The sequence below is a fragment of the Trichomycterus rosablanca genome, chromosome 22, assembly GCF_030014385.1.
Source record: "Trichomycterus rosablanca isolate fTriRos1 chromosome 22, fTriRos1.hap1, whole genome shotgun sequence".
Lineage (NCBI taxonomy): Eukaryota > Metazoa > Chordata > Actinopteri > Siluriformes > Trichomycteridae > Trichomycterus > Trichomycterus rosablanca.
Window position 1 is genome coordinate 18,819,898 of NC_086009.1, and position 24,781 is coordinate 18,844,678.

A 24,781-nucleotide genomic window follows, 5' to 3' on the forward strand; every position below is an offset into this window, starting at 1 on the left:
AATCAATAACGTATTCAATAAACGCATATCAAACACAGACAGACGCTGGCGGAAATTTCTTCCTTCATTCATTCTGAGGACATTAAATAAATCCTTTTATTCACCGTGATTGAATATTGTTTTATGGATGTTTTTCATTACCTGTTTTTATTCTCATTAAGCTTCTTTTTTAAAAAGTTGCACTTTAGCAATTGATGTGTTTTAAAATCGATCAGCTAAATTAAAAAAAGGTTTTGTGTTATGAATCTTCATGTGTTTTGATTTATTTGGGTTCAGTATTTGCACTTATATAGATCTTTATTTCTCTTGTGATTCTCCAGCGTTGTGTACCAGGACGGCTTTTATGGTGCAGATATTTATGTAAGTATTAATATTTACATTTATGTTGTTGTTTGCTGGATGACTTCTACAACTGTTGAGCCTCAGTATCACTAGTGTATTAAATATTATCATTGCAAAGCATTTATCACAGTGAATCCTGTTAAATTAAGTAAACATTTACATGTAATGTTGTATGCCAAAGTCAGGCCTGCTGCTGTCTGAGCACCAGGTACTTCTTATAGCCTAACAGCAAACCAGTGTCCTTTCTGTGTGGAGTTTGCATGTTCTCCCTGTGTCTGCATGGGTTTCCTTTCACAAGTCCAAAGACGTGCAGTCTGGTTACTTGGAGTCACTAAAATTGCCTTGTGTGTGCCTGTGATGAACTGGCAACTTGTCCGGCATGTTTTCTGCATTTCGTTCAATATATTGGACCCACTGCAACCCTGACCGGGATAAACCGGTGGTAGAACAGACAATGAATGGATGAATAACAAACTGATGGGTTTGTGTAACTATGTTTTCCAAAAATAGATGAACAGGAAATGGATGATTGCATAAAAAGCTGAAAAAATAAATGATTTTTTAATTATTATTTTTTAGTTCTATTATTAACTCTGTATAAATAAAAAAATTAACCTAAACATTGTAGTCACACAATATTATCGATATAGGTTAACAGAATTCTGGTAGGCTATGATCAGGTAAACATTAAATGAATATGAAAACATTAAAACATTAAACATTAAATCATTTGAGGTTATTTGAGGTTTCAGATTTTTTTAATTAAGCAGCACTTATACAGTAGTATGTAATATACTGTCCACTTTCACCAAATCAGAACTGCATGTTTACGGTTTTTGATGGACAACTAAGGAACCTCCTGATGTACAGATAAACAATATAAGCGTCGGCTTATATTCGTTTAAGACTTCTCTCAGATGCACGTCTGAGGCAGCATATCGCAGCCTTTGGAGATGGGTGTCGACTAGAGAGGTGACAAATTAACCCAGAAATGTTGTTAGGGCTGAAGTAATGCACCCTCCGTTCCTTCTGTCATTAGCCAGAGTGCCACTTCGTCTCTGATTGATTATTCTGTTGTGATAAATTCATTGAATATTCATTAGAAAGTGGCCAGGAAGCACATTTGGGTTTGCGTTGTTTGCAGAAAGCTCTGGCGTGCTTGCAGACCAACGAGTGCTAAAAATGTGCAGTAAATATTCACAAATATGAAATAAATGAATGGAAAAATTTAACACTGTAATGAGTGCAGATGGGGGGCGGGATTGGCTGGCGTGGTTCGAGTGCATTTTTTCCACTACAGGAAAGCATCACTGCAAATGAATACAGAGTCATTCTGGCTGATCACCTGATCAGTGTAATGTTTTTATTTTTAATGGGAGTGGGTGTTTCCAGGATGACAATGTCCCTACAGGGCATGTGGGGGCACTAAATTGCTTAATGAGCATGATAATGATTGATGATAAAATGTCTTTTTGGGGAAAATGGTGGATGAATGGTGTTCCAACTCTTCAGTGCGGTTCCAGAGACTCGAAGATTAATGTCAAGGTGCATCCAAGTCCTTTTGGTGGCTTGTGGTGGCCCAGCACCTTATTAAGACTCTTTAATTGCTCATTCCTTTAGAAAACCAACAATCACTCACTCACTTTCTTAACCGCTTACTCAATTAGGGTCATGGGGGGGTTTGCTAGAGCTTTTCCCAGCTTTTCAATGGGCGCAAGGCACACAGTAACACCCTGGACGGGGCGCCAGTCCATCTCAGGGCAGACACACATACACACACCCATTCACCAATAGGGCGATTCAGTGTCCCCAATTAACATGACTGCATTGTTTTGGACTGTGTGAGGAAACCGGAGCTCCAGGAGGAAACCCACACAGACACGGGGAGAACATGCAAACTCCACACCGAAAGGACCCGGACCGCCCCACCTGGGGATCGAACAGTTTGTGGAAGGTGCTGTAATGTTCAAGCATGATTGTTCACCTGAGAATAAACAGAGATCCTTAAAGACCTGGTCCGACACGTTTGGAGTGAAGGAACTGCAGGAACTTGTGCTTTTACCTCCACCATATTAAACACACTGGAATGAGCTGAAGTTTTAATTTCAAGTCAGAAATGCCTTTTTTTCCTGACTGCCTGGCTGGCTGGGCACAAATTCCCACAGACGCAATGGTTGGAATGGTTTGACCAGCAAGCTAATTTGTTAGATAAGAGTACATGTCCAAATATTTATGAACAACTCACAATCAAGCATCAGATCCAAAACAATACGCTCTGATATGAGTTGTTTCCTCTCATGACTGCTAGAACTTCTTCCACTCAGTCAGGAAGCCTTTCCACAACATTTTAATACATGACTATGGGGATTTGCAGTGTGTGAACATGTGGCTCAGAACCCACTGCATCCCTGACCTGAATGAAGCTGTTAGAGCTGTTAAAATGAATGAAATGAACACGAGCGGTGTGAATAAACAATGCAAATCCAGAGCAAAAGCAAGAGCAGGTGCTGCTCAATTATTCTCCATTTTACACAACAGCGGACGGACGGACGTGTAGAAGTGCGCTTCAGTGATCCAGATGTCAGTCCTGCACACACACACACACACACACACTGCAGACGGAAAAAGCTCTCTCTGTCTGATCTGTGCATTCCAGCCGTGATCGCTGATGTGATTTAATGTCTGGAGAAAGTATTTGGAGAAGCTGGGTATGGACAGCACTGAAACTGAGCATTGTTCTGCCCACAGACCTTCTACAACACTCCAGTTTAACACCAAAGGATTCTGATCCGGTTTTACAGATAGGTTTACCATTTGATTCTATTCTCACTGCGGTATATAGAACGCACATCGCACATCGCAGCTTGTTTGGAAGCTGGGGTCAGAGCACAGGGTCAGCCATCGCACGGCGCTCCTGGAGCAGAGAGGGTTAAGGGCCTCGATCTTTCAACCTTTTGATTGATAGGCTACTAGGCTACCACTGTTAAATTAAAGCACCAGTTTGCATTTTGCTTCCTTTTTTATGAGTCTGCATCCTTGAGCTCCAACACAAATGCAGCTTCTTCTTCCAATAGCTGCTCATTCTTTTAACATCTGTTTAGCATCTGTCTGACCACAGTTTTGCTTAGTAGATTCATACATGCCGTTTTAGTACAGTTTCTTCTAATGTTATTTTATTTAATACATTATTTTGCTTTTTTATAGTTTTTACGATGCTGGATATGCTGCTGGCCAAGCATCCAACCCTCCTCATTTGACATCCAGGCTTGAGCGGAGTTTTGCATTAATTAAAAAAATTCATTAATATGGAATAGTGTAGTTTAAAATGCAGAAATGCACCCATGTTTAAACCAAATACTTTTTATCTTATGGACAAAAGTATTGGGTTGTCCTTCTAATTAATGATTGTGGTTCAGCCACAACAATTGCTAACAGTTGTAATACATCAATTATATAAAAGAAATTATATGCTGCAGACTTTGCAGCAGGCGGCACAGTGGCTCGGTGGGTAGCACTGTCGCCTCACAGCAGGAAGTTCCTGGGTTTCATCCCCAGGTGGGGCGGTCCGGGTCCTTTCTGTGTGGAGTTTGCATGTTCTCCCCGTGTCTGCGTGGGTTTCCTCCGGGTGCTCCGGTTTCCTCCCACAGTCCAAAAACATGCAGTCAGGTTAATTGGAGACACTGAATTGCCCTATAGGTGAATGGGTGTGTATGTGTGTCTTCCCTGTGATGGACTGGCGCCCCGTCCAGGGTGTTACTGTGTGCCTTGCGCCCATTGAAAAGCTGGGATATGCTCCAGCACCGCGTCCGCAACCCTAATTGGATAAGCGGTTAAGAAAGTGAGTGAGTGAGTGAGACTTTGCAGCAACAGGTTAGGGAAGGTCTTTTCCTGTTCCAGCATGACTGTGCCCCTGTGCACATAGCAAAGTCTATAAGGACATAAAGAAAAGCTTGTTTTAAATTAAAGAAACCCCAGTGATCCTCCACAGATCCCTGATCTCAGCCCTACTGAACAAGTCTGGAATGAGCTGGAACGTTGATTAAGACTTTCTTGACCAACATCTGTGCCCAGCTGTACTAATTGTTTGACTAGATGGGCACAAAGATTCTTTAGGAAAGCAAAAAAGGAGAATCAGAATCAGCTTTATTCACCAAGTATGTTTAATCTTGTATGAAATGAAGTCTGGCTTCACAAGACGACTCTCTCTGTCTAACAGACTTTCTGTCGATGTCCCTCGTGCCATCTCTCTCTCTCTCTCTCTCTCTCTCGGTTTCTCTCTCTCTCTTTCTTTTCCTGCTGCGAGTCATAAAGATAAATGATGGCCCCGCTCCGGATCAGTATTAAACTCTTGATCACACTGTCGCTCCGCTCGAGCCACCGGCTCAGTCCCGACGCTCCCAGCAGCCGTGGGACTTTAGGGAGCTTTAAATACAGGTTCTGCGTGCGCCCTGGGTCCCCACCGATCTCGCCCCTTCTTCGCCTGAACGGCTCGGTGTGTTAAAGGGGCGGGCGGGGGAGCGTCAGGATGGAATGAGGTGATGAGTCATGAGGCAGGGAAACCCCATTTTTGTGCGAGAGGGGAGCGATGGAGGAGTGATGCAGTGTGATAGCCTGGGGGAAAAACACAGAGAAAGAGAAAATATGCACGGAAGCGAGGGAGGTTTGCTGCAGTGTGGCAGAAAAAAAGCAACGAGGGCGCAGGGGGGGGTGAACCGAATTCAGAGGTGAAGGGAATGAGAAGTGAGAGAGAGAGACAGACACACAGAAGTGAGAGAGAAGGGAGAAAATCAGATGGGAGTTGGAAGAGAAAAGTGCTGCAGTGTGATGCCTTAAAGCAAAGGTTCCAAACCAGTGTGATGCAGAACAGTACCGAGTCATGGGTTGATCAGTACCAGGCAACAATGCAGTAATATTTGGGCCAGGGGCTGCCTGGTTATGTGTTTAAATATATGAAATACTTATCCAAAAGTATGTGGACATACAAATCTCTTTAGATTAATAATTTCAGGAGTTACAGTCACATCTCTTGGTAAATAATGTACACTGTATGGACGAAAGTATTGGGACGCTCCTTCCAATATTTGAATTCATGTGTTTCAGTCCCAACATTAGTAATATAAAGGATATAATATGCCTCTAAATTTGGAGCAACAGTTTAGGGAAGGCCCAAAGCAAGCTCTTTGAAGACATAAAGAAAGGCTGATTACTCCAGCATTACTCCAGGAAGAAACTCCAGCATCCTGCACAGATCCCTGACCTTACTGAACCCCACTGAACAGCTCTGGAATGAACTGGAACATCAACTGAGGCTTTCTTGACCAACATTGGTGCCTAAATGAGCACAAAGATTCTTTGGGAAAGCAAAAATGATTCTTCTATGGGCATTGCTTCAAAATTGCTTCATTGAATGAACAAATAAATTAATGTATAAATTAATGTCCTGCAATGGTTTGGTACCCTTGCTTCAAGTGATTTGGGTAGCGTCACATCTTGGTAGTGGTAGCTCAGCAGAACTGGTAATTGGAAGGTCACTGGTTTAAGCTCCACAGCTGCCAGGTTGCCGCTGTTGGACCCTTGAGAAAGGCCCTTAACCCTCAGTTGCTTGCAATGTATACAAAAGTCGCTTTGAATAAAGACATCTAGTAATTGCTGAAAATGTAAATGTGCCGTGCCCCCTGTCCAGGATGAATGAATGAATTTGGTTTGAAAATCAAGGCTATGACTAAGCATTTTTGGACTTTTGGGTATCGCTAAAATCAAACAAATTCAATCAAATTCATTAAGACAAACACTTTAAAAGAATCGTTTTGCTAGTTATGAGAGAGCAGAGGTGAGGGACGTGGACATGGAACAGTCTGGAGAACAGAAAGGCAGATGGCTTATTTTTTCAATCCTGCTGCTGTGCAGAGATTTGCATTATGGGACTTTTGAAGGGGAAACAGTAGCTGTTGTATGGACGCTTCTGTCCCTACAGGTTGAGCTTTAGCACTTTGCTGCACGTGGACCAGAAACAGACCCGCTTCTCTTGCTTAATTTAACCGCCGACGTTAGCGTCCCATGTGTCTGAACTAGCATTTGTTGTTGTTGTTGTTGTTGCAGGAAAAATGGTATCATGACAGCGATGCGTAATTAACTCCTCCAGCACATGAATGAGAAAGTGGGTTGTATTATTTTTAACAGAATGACCAGCGATTGGTAATTAGCTCGTTCATATTTAATAACAGTGATTATGAATTGAAGTGCGTTTTGGGTGAATAAAGCGCTGCTCGTGTTGCAAAGTCATTCGGAAAATGAACGTGCCGTGGATAATAGTCTCAGTGTGGTGGGGGTGTAGTGAAGTGCATAAACCCTTCATGAGATTTTTAGTCATTATCTAATATTTGCCACTGAAAACATTTTGCAGTTTTTATTCTATCAGCATTAAAGCAGAATTAGATACCAAACGTTCAGACTTTAACACTAAATGTGGGTGAGATTTTTTGAGAATAGCCTGGTCTTGGTTTAAAAAAAATACTAATGGAGCTATTCAGCCTTAAAACATGTTAACACCTTCATTTAGGCAATTTATCTCATTTTTCATGCCAGGTCCTGTTAAGCTCTGTTAGATTGGATGACAAGCATCTGTAAACTGTCATTTAAAAAAATCAAATATATTTTTAAACAACTTTAACACCTTGTTTTAGGCAGTTTATCCCATTCTTCATGCCTGATCCTCTTAATCTCTGTCAGATTGGATGGCAAGCATCTGTAAACTGTCGTCTAAAGTCAAGTCAAGTCAAATTTATTTTTAGCACTTTTTACAATGAACATGGTCTCAAAGCAACTTTACAGAATCCAGGACCAACAGACCAAAAACCCCTATTGAGCAAGTGTAGGGCGACAGTGGCAATGAAAAACTCCCTTAAAATTACAGGAAGAAACCCTGAGAGGAACCAGACTCAGCAGGGACCCCCATCCTTTTTGGGTGGCCTGGAGGATAATTTAAATAAATAGGATTTACACAAATCATACAAACACAAAATTAACTAATTAACTAACTGAACTGAAAGTTATAACTAGCAAAAATAAATAAATAAATGGAGTTCTTTATTGTTCAGTCCAGTCTGTGATAAAGTCTGTTGTCAGTTCTGGACATTTTTGGTGCAAACACACCAGGTCCATCCCATCTAGCAGGAGCAGCATTGTTGGCAGTGCAGTCTCGACTTGCAGTCTTTAACCTCAAGAGGGTAAACAGGTTTTTATCAGAACCACCTCGGGGTAAAACAACAGAAGATGTAGTTACAATGTGAAAAGCAGCGGTCCCCAAGCGTTTTTTTCACGATGGACCGGTTTCATATAAGATATAATTTCACAGACCGGCGTGGGCGGCGGAATTTAAAATAGAATAACTATAGAATGGAAAATCAGTGTAAATCCTGAACGTTTTTCCACTTAAACGAGTTGCTGCTCCCACCTAGTGGTGATTGGAGACAATAACACCCAAAGAGTATTGAAAATTTAATTGCTTTTGTAGCGATTTCTAATTATTTATTCTTTCTGTGCGGCCCAGTACTAAATGACCCACGGACAACCACTGGTCTAAATCAGGGTTTTTTAAACATTTTTTTCAGCTTTAACAAAAGCTGAAAGCCTTCCTGCGGTCCTGATCTGTCTCCTATTGAAAATGTACGCGGCATCATGAAGAGGAGAATCAGAACATGGCGAGAACGGACTGTTAAGCAGCTGAAGTTTCGTATCGAGCAAGAACTGGTGAAAATTACACTTTCAAAACTGCAGCGATTAGAGTCCCCAGTGTCCCAACGATTAAGAAGTGTCATTAATAGGAAAGGTGATGTAACACGGTGGTAAACACGCCTCTGTCCCAAGTACTGCTGCCTTCAGCTGAAAAGTAAACTTTGGAAAGATTTAATATTTATAAAAAATAGTCTTACAAAAGAGCATCATTCTTTTGATTTAGTGGTGTGGATTCATTCTTTTTAGGCAGACAACTAATTTTATAAATACAGAATGTAACCAGGTTGCCAGATTCTACCTGATGCACACTGGACCTGACTGAAGGTGTTTTGGGTATTTCTGATGTTTACAGAAACATGGATGAAAATGTCAAATTATTAATGTAGAAATGGGTTCAGTTTTCAGTTTAAATAATACTCATCAATCGAATGATACACAGCACAGCTTCCTTGATAGTTAAATGTAAACCGAGAACATCCAGTGACAATGCGAGGCTACGTCTCAAATACGGAAATACAGTATAAATATTTGTCTGTGTTTTGACACCCCCCATCCTGCGTCCAGAGACTTGGTTGTTAGTTTTCCAAACTCAGTTACCTGTCGTGTTTTTAGCTGCTTTACACGTCGACATCTTGGACATTTTGACTAACTGAATTGCCGTAGGATTGCTAGGGTGCCTCATAGTGCAGATTAACCAGTAAATGTGAGGCACTTGAACGCTGCACGAATGAAAAACGTTAAATCGCTAAACACAAACATTAAAGTTTGAATTTTACAGCAAATTGCATATTACATGGGAAATGGCTTGTTTCATGGTCCGTAGCACGATTTTCTTATCCAGAATTTTTTAGGGCCTTAGTTATATTAGATAAACATACCAGATGACTGAAATGCGCTGTTTCACAAACTACATAGCAGTGTGAGTGTGGCAGCACTCTCGAGTGTCTTAATGTCTGTTTGTGTTTGTGTGTGTGTGTTAGGGTGGTTATGCTGCCTACCGCTATGCCCAGCCTGCCACCGCTGCCGCTGCCGCCTACAGTGACAGGTAAGACACGTTCTGCTCCAAACACACACAAACACACACACACACAGTGAGTCCACCAGACCCAGACCTCCCAGGACTACACGAAGCGTTTTTTCCTTCGAGGGCAAACCCGCCTCGAGCATGGGAGGAAAAAAGGCCACGCAGATTTATTAGTCTAATTCTCATCTCGCGCCACGATAATTGGCAAATTAAATCAAATGAGATGTCACAGCCAGTGTAATAGCGATAGGCATCCATGGAGGACTACAACTGCAGAATTAACCCCGGTGTTCTGCTCGCTGCGTCCGTGTCCATGTGACAGAGGCTGTGCCTTTTATTTTACAGCCGTGTAATTCCCGAGTCTGTGTACGAGCGTTTTATTGGTATTAATGTAAATGCTGTTTGTGGAAGTAGCCTGCGTCTTGTGCTCGGGGGTCCTACTGACGGCAGGTGGGAGTGGAAATGTATTTATTACTTTTATTGGTCACCTGATTAGTGTCAGGTCACTATGAAAGATCTGTGCATTATAAATATCGTTCAGATGCATCGTTTTGATGATTTTCAAACTTGAATATGAGTTGAAGTCAGAAGTTTATGTACACGTGTAATGGACGTGTACACTATATGGACCAACGTATTGAAGCTCTGTTTCATTTGCTAAATTGGCTTCCCAATTAAACTGGATGAATTACTTTATTGATATGCACGTTGCATACCTTAGTCTCTTAATTAAATGATTGGTGAGCACTGAGTGTTGTTGTTTTCTCTTTGTGTAATATGTTGTGTTAATTGGTCTGGAATTTGACATTTGCAGTAGCTGAAGCAAATTAAATAGTCTTTTCTTGTACAGTTCTACAGTTTTATTTATGTATTTATTCATTTATTTTATAATTACTCAATTTAGATTTATAACAATATTGTATATGGTGTGGATAATAAACGCAAAATTCAGTTTTATATGATCATTGTATATTTTAAAGCTCTCCAACACCAACCCTTGTGTAAAATAGTAATCGCTCACACGACATCCCAAAGTAAGAACATGAAAAATCAGTCATGGTGGTGGTGGTGTGACCGTACAGGGTTGCTTTGCTGATTCTGGGCTCGGAAATTCTATTCTGACGTTTACCAGAAAATACGACCAATGATAATAATAATAATAATAATATTAATAATAATAATAAACCCATGAATATTACCACTACTACTACTACTACTACTACTACCAATAATAATAATAATAATAATAATAATAAACCCATGAATATTACCACTACTACTACTACTACTACTACTACTACTAATAATAATAATAATAATGAAAATAACAATAATAATACCGCTCAAGTGGCACATTGGTCAAATACGCTAGCGCACCAAAGCTGGGATCTCATATACATCATATCGAATCTCAGCTCTGCCATCCGGCCAGGCTGGGCAGCTACATGAACGTTTGGCTGTTGTTCATCCAGGTAGGGAGCCGGATAGGGATCTCATAACTGACGCAAATACGACCTCTGCTGGCTGACTGGTGACGTCTGCACAGAGTCGAGGAATAATGCTGATCAGGGTGTGGCTCTCCGTGCACAAGACTGATCCACATAGGAGCTCGCCCCGTGCAGGTGAAAAGATGCAGTCGGCTACTGCACACGTGTCGGAGGGGGCGTGTGTCAGGTCGCTCTTCTCAATCAGGGCAGGGGTCAGCACCAGTAGACAAAATTTGGAAAAAATTTTAGGAAAAAATTTGATGCGCTAAAAATCGGGAGAAAATAATAATAATAATAATAATAGTCCTATTATTATTATTTGAAACATGTAAGAATGAGGTTTCATCATAAAGGTGTGTGCTAATGAAGATTTTCCATTAAACCTTCAGCTGTACAAAGTAACGATTATCCTTCACATCCAAAAACAGCCCAATCATGCGTGTGCTCTGTTTTCTTTTATGTGTTCTCTGTTTTTTTTCTCTGCATGCTGCTGAGTGTGATGTGTGTAACGTGTGTGTTGTCTAAACGTGAACACTGTTCTGTCCCTCGTGTTTCACCTTTATGCTAACCGTTTTTTTTCTGTCGTCCTTCTGTTTCTCTTGTCCTGTGTTGTTGGATACACACACACACACACACACACTGAGACACAAAGACACTCCCTAACACATTCACACTCCCAGCAGCACCTCTAACAGAGCCTCTCCAGAGGCAGCGCTGGTGCGAATGTTGTCAGGTGCGAGATTCAAGAAGTAAGATAATTAAGTCATTAATCAAGCGTTCGCTCTTCTAGCGTCAGACGCACCAGAGCGTGACGACATTTAGCCACTTTCACACATTTACGCAGGTATTAACTGGTAATATACAAGGAAGACGCTATACGACCTCTGTGATGTAAAACCTACGATGATTCCTGGTTTCCTTTACCAGTAACAGCAGTAAATGTTTATCTTCATATAAGAACGACCCAGTGCTCATGATGTGATCTACAGTGATAGAATTTGATTTTTAAATGTTTTAGATTCTCAAAATGATTCATTGCTGATTCACTCTGAAATGATTCACTCTGAAATGATTCACTCTGAAATGATTCCTTGTTGTGAATCACTGGGCTACCAGCAGCACTTTTCTTCTGTTTGGGATTCGCATGATCAGGTGGTGTAACATGATTGGTGGGTAATTTTACACAAACAGTTTGGACATTTTAAGCTCTGAATCTGACAGAATTATTAATACAGCTATTTGTTTACCTTTAAGGATGAAGCAGTAAAAAATATTATACGTTATTAATTAATTCTGAATAAACTGGCATTGTGATACAAATTGTTTATGGTTCTATTTACATTTACAGACACACCAAAAGTTGTGGGGTCTGTTTTATTTACATTTCTGAGTAAGGAAAATTCTAAGACATGTCATTGAAATGTAAAACACAGTTTATTGGCCGGCGAGACACCTACACGGACATGATTGGCTTGTCCAGAGGAGGGAGGGTCCGGCGGGATAAAAAAACAAAATCATTACATTCATTTTTAGCACAGGTTTTTAGTACAGCTGCTTTGTTTTGTTAAAGAGATGATTTCTGGGTGTTGCTGTGGTTTCTCAGGTGGTTGTTAGGGTGTTGCTGTGGTTTCTCAGGTGGTTGTTAGGGTGTTGCTCTGTGGTATTTCAGGTGGTTGCTGGGAGTTGCTGTGGTTTCTCAGGTGGTTGTTAGGGTGTTGCTCTGTGGTATTTCAGGTGGTTTTTAGGGTGTTGCTCTGTGGTATTTCAGGTGGTTTTTAGGGTGTAGCTCTGTGGTATTTAAGGTGGTTTTTAGGGTGTAGCTCTGTGGTATTTCAGGTGGTTTTTAGGGTGTTGCTCTGTGGTATTTCAGGTGGTTTTTAGGGTGTAGCTCTGTGGTATTTAAGGTGGTTGTTAGGGTGTTGCTCTGTGGTATTTAAGGTGGTTTCTGGGTGTTGCTGTGGTTTCTCAGGTGGTTGTTAGGGTATTGCTCTGTGGTTAATATGGTATTCCAGGTGGTTGGTAGATGATGTTAGGTGATTGCTATTCTATCCTATGCAGTTACTAGGTTGCTGGTAATGTTCTTGTATCATTGTGACATTGACACACTTCCTTGAGGAAGAAATTTGATGGTCGCTTTGGATCATCTTACAATCAGAGCGAACATTTTAGATCTACACTGTGTGAAAGTATGTGGACACCTGAGCATAAGCTTGATGGATATCCCATTCTGTAATGATGGGCATTAATATGCAGTTGATTTTTCTGTTTGCATTATAACAGCTTCCGTTCTTTTGGAAGGTTTTGCATAAGATTTCCACAAGTATTTTAAAGGCATTGATGTGGACAAGAAGGCCTGGCTCACGTTCAGCTTTCTACATCACACCAAACTGTCAAACTGTCTTTTGTACCTTGTTTTGGTGCTTATACAGTTATGCTGGTGCAAGAAAAGCTCATTTCTAATGCAAACAATATAGTTTCTATAATTACTTATGGCTTAAATACTGGAACTCCATCAGTAGAATGATCATCCACATACTTTTGCCATGTAGTGTTTAATATGCGTTTTCCGGGTCAATCCGAAAGGCTAAAAGTTCACCGGAGATGAAAATACCGAGATTGAAACCAGTATCTCATAATGTCTAATTATGCTTGGTTAGCAGGCAATTTCACATCTGTTCCACTGAATGGTTCATGGTGTTACCCCGTGGAAGGGGAATAATTAATTCTAGAAGATGTAGGGAAAATTACAGCACCCTCTAATTTGTTTATATTATTTAGCATAATTAAAAAATTATGATTTTTGCAACAACAATCCATTACAGTGTTTCTCCTGAACGCCGGAGTCAAAACCTGCTAATCGTGCAGTCATTTTCTTTTCATTTGTTAAAGTTTAGCGCAATGCGTATATGCATGCACCATTTTTTTTATAGAAAAATCACGTTCAAGGTTTTATTATGAACTTTATACAACACAAAAGCACTTTTATATATTTTATATATTTTTAAAAAATTTACACATTCAAAAATCATATAAAAACGGATTGACTGTGATCAGAAATGTGATCAGAAATGCTCTAGGTTAAGACTAGATGGGGCAGGAGAGCGTGTTGCCATTTTTCACCGCACTAAACCCTGTTGGTCAGCTTCAGTGCTTGCATTAGACCACTGACCTCAGTGACCGGTGACTCCAGGCTGAGACCTACCGTGTGTATGGACACAGTTTTCAAATGCGTCCTGAATCCGCGGGCAAACACACCAGCTGTGTATTCATAATCAATACCATGATTGTGCAGATATGTTGACTACAGTTGATGTCGAAGCATTTTAGGTGGTGCAGCGGGATAATCCTAGCAGGCACAATTGGCTAAGCAGACAAAATTGGCCTCCAGTCTGCTGGGTGGGAAAGACCAGACTGGGGTACCCAAATGACATAGTTAGCCACATCAGAAGGATAACGGCACTAGTTGGACACTCCTACTGTTTGGCTGAGGCATCAGCATGAGCGGTGGAGGAGTACAGAGAAAATAGCGTCATCCTCTATACACTGTAAATTCTCTCATAAGAATCAGTCAGAAGAGGCATGTGCTAGCATACAGCCCTCCTAGCTTGGATTATAAATTTGATGGTGTATAATGTTATTTTACTTCTGGTTCCTTGCTGGTGATTATAAATGACTGCACAAGAAAGAAACCCTGCAATAAAACATCACTTTAAAGCTCCTATTTTTATTATTTTTAACATTTTTATTGCTAATCACACAGGCAAAAAACAGAAGAAGCTGCTTATTTCTTGTGAAAAAACACTCGACTGTGGACAGAATCATCCATTATTGAGCGGATTCTTATTTATAGCATACCTGTTATTCAGTGGTTCTTGGATTATATCTGACCTCCAGCAAAATGTTCTCCCAGCATGAGGTGAAAGTTTGGTTTTATTTTCCTGCACAATCAATTAATAAAACCAGAATATTAAAAAAACACAATCAATTAATAAAAGAAGTCAAATTTGTCAAGTTACTTTTGTTTCAGACAAATATGGACATTTTTGATAATTCAATCAAGAACAGAAACCCGTTTTTTCTGTGTGTATTTAAACTTTTGACTTCAACTGTACTTGCATCTAAGGCTAATGCATTAAGCAGAATGTTGGTACACCACCGGTGTCATTACTAAGTGAACAGTTGGGTGTGGCTAACCGAAAGGGGCTGAAACAACGTACAATGGTTATTACTTAATCCAGTTTAAATCCAGTTTAATCTGTTAAAAGAGCAATGAAAATCTAAAGACAATTCTCTAATTAGAGCAAAATTAAAGTTAAATGTGGCATTTTTGGTCATTAATCCAGATAAACTGCACAAATCCACGAGCTACCAAAGATGATTAAAACGTTTTTGTTTCCTCTCGGCTTTGCACGCTGTTGCGATATTTTCGTCGCAGTTTTAGCACAAAAGCAGAGCTTTGTTTTGTCGCATGCGTGCGCTGACCTGTTTTCATTTTCCCTCTGGTCAATAGTGTCGGGTCGAATCCGGGTGCGCGTTCAAAACAAGCCCCTAACGTGATTAAGGAGGCCGATTCTATCCAAACACTTAGCTCGAATGAATGATTCATTAACTTATTAAATATAGCTGCAAGCGGCAATTAACAGGCGGCCAGCAAGATGGCTGCCAAGCCGTGTTCCTAATTAGACGTAAGATTGGACCGAGACGCGTCGTTTGTCACACCTGTTCAGTGAGTCATGGAGGCTGGCTAATGCGCCGAGTGATGTGGGTCACATTCGCTTGTTTATGTAATGTTTATAGATGCTAGCTGCGCACACACACTTCTATACGCTGGGCTTAAAAGAAAAGAGTTAAAGACCGCTATTTGCCTGCAGGATACGACACACTGATGCCATGGGTTCATATTTTATTGGCTGTTTTGGGGTATTTAACACCTATTTCTAATATAAAAATAGCCAAATGTGATTATGTTGCGTAAAATTCTGATACTTCCCCTTAAGTAGGTGGTCCAAAGCACCTTCTGAGATTAAACCTACACTCCTCAAATAGATGGTAGTTTTCAGCTTGCCTACCATAAGAGTCAGAGTCAGAGAGTCAGAGAGGTTTTATTGTCATTTCAGCTACATACAAGTACATATTGAAACGAAACAGCGTTCCTCTAGGATCACGGTGTAACACGGTACAAAAAGTGCAAGACAATACAAAACACTGTAAATACAACAATAAATACAAAAAATCCTATAATAAATAACTACAAAAGATATTCCTAATTATCCCTAATATAAACAAGTAATTAGAAGACAGGACTAAAGACAAGTGTTAGTACATGATGGTGAATAGATGGTACAATGATAACCGTTCATGCTGGACCTTTGGATAGTCTGAAAGTCCTTGTGTATTATAGTAACAAGGCAACTAGACAAAGTCCTCAAATGAGAAGAACCCAAAATCATATCAGTGTTTTCAGGTGGAGATTTTATTCATACACAATGCTAACAAGTTCAGTCAGTGCATGAGCATGAGCGCATTAGTAGTAGATAAAGCATTGTAATCAGCATACTACAGTACTTAAACAGTACATCAAATTAGTACCAAGAAGGACTTAAAGGTCGCATGAACAGCAGTATTGATCGTAGATTGGCAACAAAGTTTTATGCCAGATTTATTCATCCATCCTTCATGTTTCATATCATGGACAAATTTCTTACTAATTATTATACATTTTTAACTAACATTTGTTACTAAAGATTGTTCATTGTAAAATAAAGAACCTCACTAAAACAGAAATGATCCAGTTTTATGTATCCCCATTATAGACCCAGCATTGAGGACTTGTTTTTTACCCTCGTCTGGTATTTTCATATAATTAAAAACTTTGGTATTATCTTCTACATTTAACACACTATATACCAGGGCTTTTCAAACCTTTGGTTGTGACCCAAAAAATTGGTCGCAGAGAAAAATAATAATAATTAAATAAACTTGTACTCGAACGCCCCCTTGTGGAGGCTTTATGTTACATTTTGTAAACCAGCAGAGAAAGTAAGATGCATTGCTTGTGTTGCCTGGGTTGCATAAAAAAACATGGACAAAATGTGAATCGCTTGAAAAAAAGGTTGAAAAACCCTGGTATATACTATAAAAACTAAGGTTTGTGTTTAGATCAGTAATGTCTAGTTCGTGTGTTGTGCCTCTGGTATACACATCCTCAATGTCTCGTACTGGACCAGTTTATGATTTAGATTTAATGTCATTACACTCTGATTTACACCAAGAGCCTTTACAGACACTAGAATAGACTTTTATGATGCACCATTGCTCAGTGACTCAGCTCAGCTCCTCTACATCCGGCGTGGTTTAAAAGAACATCACATCTGAGAACCTAATCAAAGCAAGCGTTTCACTTCTTTATCGATTTCCAGGAGTGGGTCGAGGTTTAGCTGTTTGTGTGATGCTCATTTCTGATCTGATTTTATATATCAGATATATTTATATACAGTAGGGTCCACCAACAGAACGAATAGAATTAGCTGAGTAAAAAAGCTTCATCTTTATCTACAGAGTCAAACAATGTGCTCCAGGTACAGGCTTTTGTGCCCAACTGAAATCAGGGCTCATTCTACAAGCACATGTGAGAAAAAGTGCCTATCATTATTTTATTACCCAGATGGGGTGTCACAAAGTGGATTTTTACCCATCAAGCTACACCAGTGACCCATATGGATGATGTCACTGCATTGTAGGGTCAAAAAGCCATGGAGTAGATCAGATCCGTGGGGTACAAGGAACTGTCTGTGTATGTGAAAAGTCAGGGCAACAATATAAAGCTTTGAGAGTTCTGAGGTCCACAGTGGCCTGAAAACTTTGATCAGGGAAGTAAGAAAGAACCCAAAGGTCACTTTATAAGAATTCAAAATGACCTGTGCAGAAATGGGAGAACCTGTTGAACAGACAAATGGCAGGACGGTGGATCTGCACTGAAAAATTAGGTAAACTGCCCAAATCCTGGAGTCCAAAGCTAGTAGAGACATATGCAATTGTAATAGTGGACACAAATTGATATGATCCTTTTAAATTCATATTAAAATAGCGTGACAGACTAAAGGTTTGATCTGAAATGTAAAATAAATTATATGTTTAAAAAATAGATTTTATGTATTAACTCACCATTTATAAAGGTGATGCTTATTTTAAACTAAGTGTTATTTCATTATTATGCATTATGGAAAAGTGAAGGGTCGAGATATTGGAAGAACCGTTGATTACATATTCCGCTCAGTTAGCTGTGGCTGTGTTTTTGGAGGAGGGGGGCATAATTAATTTAGCCTCACGATACTGGCAGTGGTTGCCAGGTCCTGTTTTTTCATGATTAATTGAGTAACTTTTCTTCACAGATTAGGGTTTAGTGTTTACATACACTAATTAATAAATACTACTGTTAGCTTGTATACATTCTTCACATCAATTCTATACACTACTGTATTAATGCATTGTGTCAGTACTCGTCTACTCATCCTTATGATTCCATTTTTAATCTAACACTATTTCAGCTCTATTTGCCCGATGTGATTTTAGCACTGCTTGTGTGTTGCCATTGTTGTTCCTCAGACATTTATAAGGAGATAAAAAGACATGGCAAACAGGTCCAGTGACATCACTGTGTCTGCCAACTTGACAACGTTCCCAAAACTGTCTACCCATGCACCATGTACTTCATAATTAATGCTGCCACATGAATTCCATGTCTGTCTGCAGACACCATCTGGGAAGTCACTGGTCCAGTTTAATTTGGCTTTTTTCATAAATGGTTTTGAGGGAAAACAACGCACGATGATTTTCCTTTAATGTCGAACACATTGCGAGTGTATAGCCGGGTAATATGTAGTCATGTTTCATGTTATACCTTCAGTTCCATACGTCCAGCCCTCAGTATTACGCCTCAGTAATCCTACATGCTCTTAATCGCTCTTTGATTAATAAACCAGCTTTTTTACTCTACTAGAAGATATAATGGGATTATGTCTGAACTAAATAACTTGGCCATTGGTAAATAAGTAAATTGTATTTTTTTTATACCCCTTCATAGTGGACACAATCTTTAAGCCCCTACTGTGTACATATTTGTATCTAATTTCCCCCACTTTTCCATCTCGATTCATAGCATGCTACACGCTTTATGTCGAGTGTGAGAGTGCGTCGAGAGCTCTGGGCTTATTTGTGTGTGAATTGAAACCCATTAGCCATAAATCAACCCTTACCTCCTCCTACCCACCTCATCTCCTCCTACCCATCCCCTCCCATACCCCCCTTACCCCTTTTACTGCCTGTACAGCCAGTCAGCAAGCGGCATTGTGAATTTTATCTTCTCTTGCAGAAATCATTTCGTCCTCGTTGCGGCAGATGAAATTTCTTGTAACACCTCTTCAGGTAAAATAAATAAAATATGAAAATGAATAACAGCTCACCCTCACTTTCTCGATGCACCCACGAGGGAGCGGGCATATCCTTTTTTTATGCACCTCGACAGTGAGTGCTTTTATTGCTCGCCTCTCTCTTGTTTCCGCCCCTTAATTGGTAGATCTGACTTGATTTTTATTTATTTATTTATTCTTTCAGTTGTTTTCCTTTTCTTATTCTATTTCTGAATGCTCTTCTTGGAAGTGCAGTAAAAGTAGCATATTGCATGAGGATAGCCAGCAGACATTGCAACCCCTCTTTTGCTCATTCCCTTGCAATTGGCACCGCTTCCAATTGCATGCCTCCCCCGAGGGGTGAAGCGAACACACATGCTGTACACAAGCTTGAAATCCGCGTGATGTGTCGGAGTGTGTATGTGTGTGTTTTCTTTCCTTTCCTCCATGTTATCGTTGCTGTGAGCATTTCCATTCGGCTCGTGTGTCTGTGTGTGTTTGTCGTCGGTGGTGGTGGTGTTGTGTTGAGCTCACTTGCTTGGTTTGTGTCTTGCACACTTGGCTGTAGGCGGCGAGACCTTTGCGATGACGAGCCTGTGTGTTTGCAACTGGCTTTCAGAGGCAGAGAGTCGAAAGGGAAATTGACCTGTCCGTCCATAAATTGATTTTGTTTTTCAACCAGCCAGAAATTAATATTCTAACAGCCTCATAATTCAGTCCTATTAAAGAAAACATTCAGTATTTTTACTCAGACTAGCAGTTAACCTGATTAGATTTGACTGATTGTTCCAAATCAGGAAAGCGCTCTCAGATTTTTGTTAACACTATAGGGCCAAAAGTATTTGGACACCTGACCGTGAGCTTGTTGGAAACCCAATTAAAAAAAAACAACAAATTAAATTAAAACAGAGTGGCCTCTATGTGATCTTTTCGGCTATTATAACAGCCACAAGACTTGTATTTGAAGTATGTCTGTGGAAATTTGTGCCAATGCTAGCATTCGTAGGGCTGGGCACTGATGCTGGTTAAGAAAGCCTCAGTTGATGTTCCAGTTCAGTCCAGAGCTGTTCAGTGGGGCTGAAATCAGGCTTTTTGCAGGGCTCAAGCTTTTCCTTTGTGTCTTTTTTTTTCTTAGAAGCTTGTTTGGAAGCTGGGGTCAGAGAGGGTTAAGGGCCTTGCTTAAGGGCCCAACAGTGGCTGCATGGCAGAGCTGGGATTTGAACTCTCAAACTTTCAGTTGATAGTCCAAAGCCTTACCCACTAGAGTACCACTGTCCCTAGAGAGCTTGCTTTGTTCTCAGGGGCTCAGTCATGCTGGAACAGGAAAGAACCTTCCCTAAACTGTTGCTACATACGTAGTTGGCAGCATATAATTCACTTTATACAATTGATTTATTACACCTATTAGCGATTGTTGTGGCTAAAACACATGCATTCAGTAATTAAAAGGGGTGTCCGAATACTTCTGTCCATGTAGTGTAAATTCTCAGGATTGAACTTGTTTTTTGTGGTTGGTTGTTAAGTTCTAACGTGTCATTTAACTTCACAGCATGACCAAACTCCTTATGAGTGATTATAAAACCAGCGATTATAAAACCAGTTGGCGACTTCTCTGTCCCCGTATAATCAAGGCTAGTTTGACTGCAATTAAAAAGAACTCAAGACTTAGAGGCTGTCATGCAGTAAAGAAGCTCCTGCTCATGTTCTTCCTCTCTCCATGTCATTTTGAAACCAGGGCCTGCATGCATGTCGAAATAACACATTTAATACCACCAGTTACCATCTTACTATTCATTTAATCATTTTACTGACAATTATTTTGTACAACATGCACAAAACTAGACATGATGGATGTTATGTGTTGAAGGCCATCAATACATTTTATTTTATACAGTATTTCCATAGTACTAATAATCATAGTATTACATTTAAATCTAAAAAACATATTTCCTCACCATGTGAAATGCTCCTTTTAACATTAGGAAGGAATGCACATTCTCAGCACTGCAGTGACACTGACATGGTGGTGGTGTGTTAGTGTGTGTTGTGCTGGTATGAGTGAATCAGACACACCAGCGCTGATGGAGTTTTTAAACACCTCACTGTCACTGCTGGACTGAGAATAGTCCACCAACCAAAAATATCCAGCCAACAGCGCCCCGTGGGCAGCGTCCTGTGACCACTGATGAAGGTCTAGAAGATGAACAACTCAAACATCAGCAATAGATGAGCGATCGTCTCTGACTTTACATCTAGAAGGTGGACCAACTAGGTAGGAGTGTCTAATAGAGTCGACAGTGAGTGGACATGGTGTTTAAAAACTCCAGCAGCGCTGCTGTGTCTGATCCACTCATACCAGCACAACACACACTAACACACCACCACCATGTCAGTGTCACTGCAGTGCTGAGAATGATCCACAACCTAAATAATACCTGCTCTGTGGTGATCCTGTGGGGGTCCTGACCAGTGAAGAACAGGGTGAAAGCAGGTTAAAAAAGTATGTAGAGAAACAGATGGACTACAGTCAGTAATTGTAGAACTACAAAGTGCTTCTATATGGTAGTTGAAGCTGATAAAATGGACAGTAAGTGTAGAAACAAGGAGGTGGTTTTAATGTTATGGCTGATCAGTGTATATACAGTGTATCACAAAAGTGAGTACACCCCTCACATTTCTGCAAATATTTCATTATATCTTTTCATGGGACAACACTATAGACATGAAACTTGGATATAACTTAGAGTAGTCAGTGTACAGCTTGTATAGCAGTGTAGATTTACTGTCTTCTGAAAATAACTCAACACACAGCCATTAATGTCTAAATGGCTGGCAACATAAGTGAGTACACCCCACAGTGAACATGTCCAAATTGTGCCCAAAGTGTCAATATTTTGTGTGACCACCATTATTATCCAGCACTGCCTTAACCCTCCTGGGCATGGAATTCACCAGAGCTGCACAGGTTGCTACTGGAATCCTCTTCCACTCCTCCATGATGACATCACGGAGCTGGTGGATGTTAGACACCTTAAACTCCTCCACCTTCCACTTGAGGATGCGCCACAGGTGCTCAATTGGGTTTAGTCCATCACCTTTACCTTCAGCTTCCTCAGCAAGGCAGTTGTCATCTTGGAGGTTGTGTTTGGGGTCGTTATCCTGTTGGAAAACTGCCATGAGGCCCAGTTTTTGAAGGGAGGGGATCATGCTCTGTTTCAGAATGTCACAGTACATGTTGGAATTCATGTTTCCCTCAATGAACTGCAGCTCCCCAGTGCCAGCAACACTCATGCAGCCCAAGACCATGATGCTACCACCACCATGCTTGACTGTAGGCAAGATACAGTTGTCTTGGTACTTCTCACCAGAGCGCCGCCACACATGCTGGACACCATCTGAGCCAAACAAGTTTATCTTGGTCTCGTCAGACCACAGGGCATTCCAGTAATCCATGTTCTTGGACTGCTTGTCTTCAGCAAACTGTTTGCGGGCTTTCTTGTGCGTCAGCTTCCTTCTGGGATGACGACCATGCAGACCGAGTTGATGCAGTGTGCGGCGTATGGTCTGAGCACTGACAGGCTGACCTCCCACGTCTTCAACCTCTGCAGCAATGCTGGCAGCACTCATGTGTCTATTTTTTAAAGCCAACCTCTGGATATGATGCCGAACACGTGGACTCAACTTCTTTGGTCGACCCTGGCGAAGCCTGTTCCGAGTGGAACCTGTCCTGGAAAACCGCTGTATGACCTTGGCCACCATGCTGTAGCTCAGTTTCAGGGTGTTAGCAATCTTCTTATAGCCCAGGCCATCTTTGTGGAGAGCAACAATTCTATTTCTCACATCCTCAGAGAGTTCTTTGCCATGAGGTGCCATGTTGAATATCCAGTGGCCAGTATGAGAGAATTGTACCCAAAAAACCAAATTTAACAGCCCTGCTCCCCATTTACACCTGGGACCTTGACACATGACACCAGGGAGGGACAACGACACATTTGGGCACAATTTGGACATGTTCACTGTGGGGTGCACTCACTTATGTTGCCAGCTATTTAGACATTAATGGCTGTGTGTTGAGTTATTTTCAGAAGACAGTAAATCTACACTGCTATACAAGTTGTACACTGACTACTCTAAGTTATATCCAAGTTTCATGTCTATAGTGTTGTCCCATGAAAAGATATAATGAAATATTTGCAGAAATGTGAGGGGTGTACTCACTTTTGTGATACACTGTATATAACCCAGTTTAATTGGACTCAGACTTCTGCACCCCACTGTAATAGCTTTTTAAATTTTTAAGCGTCAGGTTACGAACCCTCTCATCCCCAAACGCTCGGAGGTTAATTTGCCAGCCGTGGCATCCTAGGGGGTCTTTTAATCTTCCAGTCTCCCAGTAGCCCCTGTAAACAGATTTAACACAGGTCAAACAAATCACTCGGCAGGGCGACACAGCATAAAGACGGGGTCGCCCGTATAGAGAATTTAAATGTCTGAGCTAATCTGTGCTGGATTAACTTCTTAATCATGAAGTGCGGCCAAATATGCAAGTGATTTTATTTGAAGGTCACATGATTTGGCTCGCAATTGGGCTCGCTAAGGCAAACATGCTTAATGGGTTATTTTGCTGGCCAAGTGTAGGATCCTGCTCACAATCAGGAAACGGAAATCCTACCAGACATGTATACTATACTGTATTACTTCTTTGTAATACATTTCTGATAATTCCATCTTACTGATTACATTTTCACATTCTCAACCATTCCACTAAACCCCCTGTCATTGTTGCGTCTTAATTATTATCATGACTATCATGAATAAAATAATTCAGTATTGTATACATGTAGACATCTGACCTAGAGCTTGTTGGACATCTAATCCCAGTCTCAAACTCTCCTTTCTGGCTATAACAGCCTAATTTGTGACGTCGGGTGGTGATGTTTGATGACAATCCCTGACCTGCAATAAACATTTAGATCAGGGCTCTGTGAAGACTGCTGTGGTGTCTCTACACCGAGCTCCTCAACCATGTCTTGATGGGGCTCACTCATGTTGGAGCTAGTACAGACTTTACCCAAACTGCTGCCATAAATCTGAGAGCATGTACGTAGTTTATTGTAAATAATTGATTGGTACATCTGCTAGCAATGGGTGTGGCACAAGAGCCTGAAACTATAATTACAGGAGTGTCCACATACTTGTTCGCTCATAAGGTGCATTATTAGAAATTGTGATGGAAAATATCAAGATTTAAGATATTTTATATGCAGATTAAAAGGAAAAAATAATTGCTGGGGTAGTTTCTTTTCAGAGAGCTTACTGGTGACGCTTTCGTGACACTAATTGCAAGATAACTATCAATCAGCTAACAACTAACTAACTATCAAAATAACTATTAAAAAACATTAATTTGCTTGAGTCCTCAGTGCACGATTCACATTTCCATGCAAATAATGTAATATTTTATTGTTTTTAGTTGCTTTCAGTGTTGTTAGATGTAAACATCTGTCCCTAGTGTAACACCATGTACCTGGTGTTACAGACATATAGTGTGAAATGTGACTTATAAAAAAAAAAAACTACCACATGTGGGAAATGTGATCTAGTAATAAATAAATATTTAATAATTAATTTAACATTTCTGGAGTTAATGAAAGTGCAATACCAGTGATAGACAGAAGGTTAAAACAGATGCATTTGTGCAAAATGGAATAAACGTATAAATGTCTCGACTTTATTTAATTTGTGTGCTGTGGTAACACCACTCACCAAAATATTCAAAACAATTT

General features: G+C 40.4%; 1 protein-coding gene across 6 annotated transcripts in view; it reads left to right on the forward strand.

Annotated features, from left to right (window-relative positions):
• Positions 1 to 24,781, forward strand: part of rbfox1 (RNA binding fox-1 homolog 1) — a 303,171-nt gene that overhangs the window by 272,700 nt on the left and 5,690 nt on the right. For 5 of the 6 annotated variants that reach the window (XM_063018467.1, XM_063018468.1, XM_063018471.1 and 2 more), the window contains 2 exons: positions 321 to 360; positions 9,057 to 9,121. In XM_063018467.1, coding sequence (XP_062874537.1) covers positions 321 to 360; positions 9,057 to 9,121 — 105 coding nt within the window. Of the gene's footprint in view, positions 1 to 320; positions 361 to 9,056; positions 9,122 to 18,958; positions 19,012 to 24,781 lie in introns of all 6 variants that reach the window. The other variant, XM_063018470.1, reaches the window with a different exon arrangement.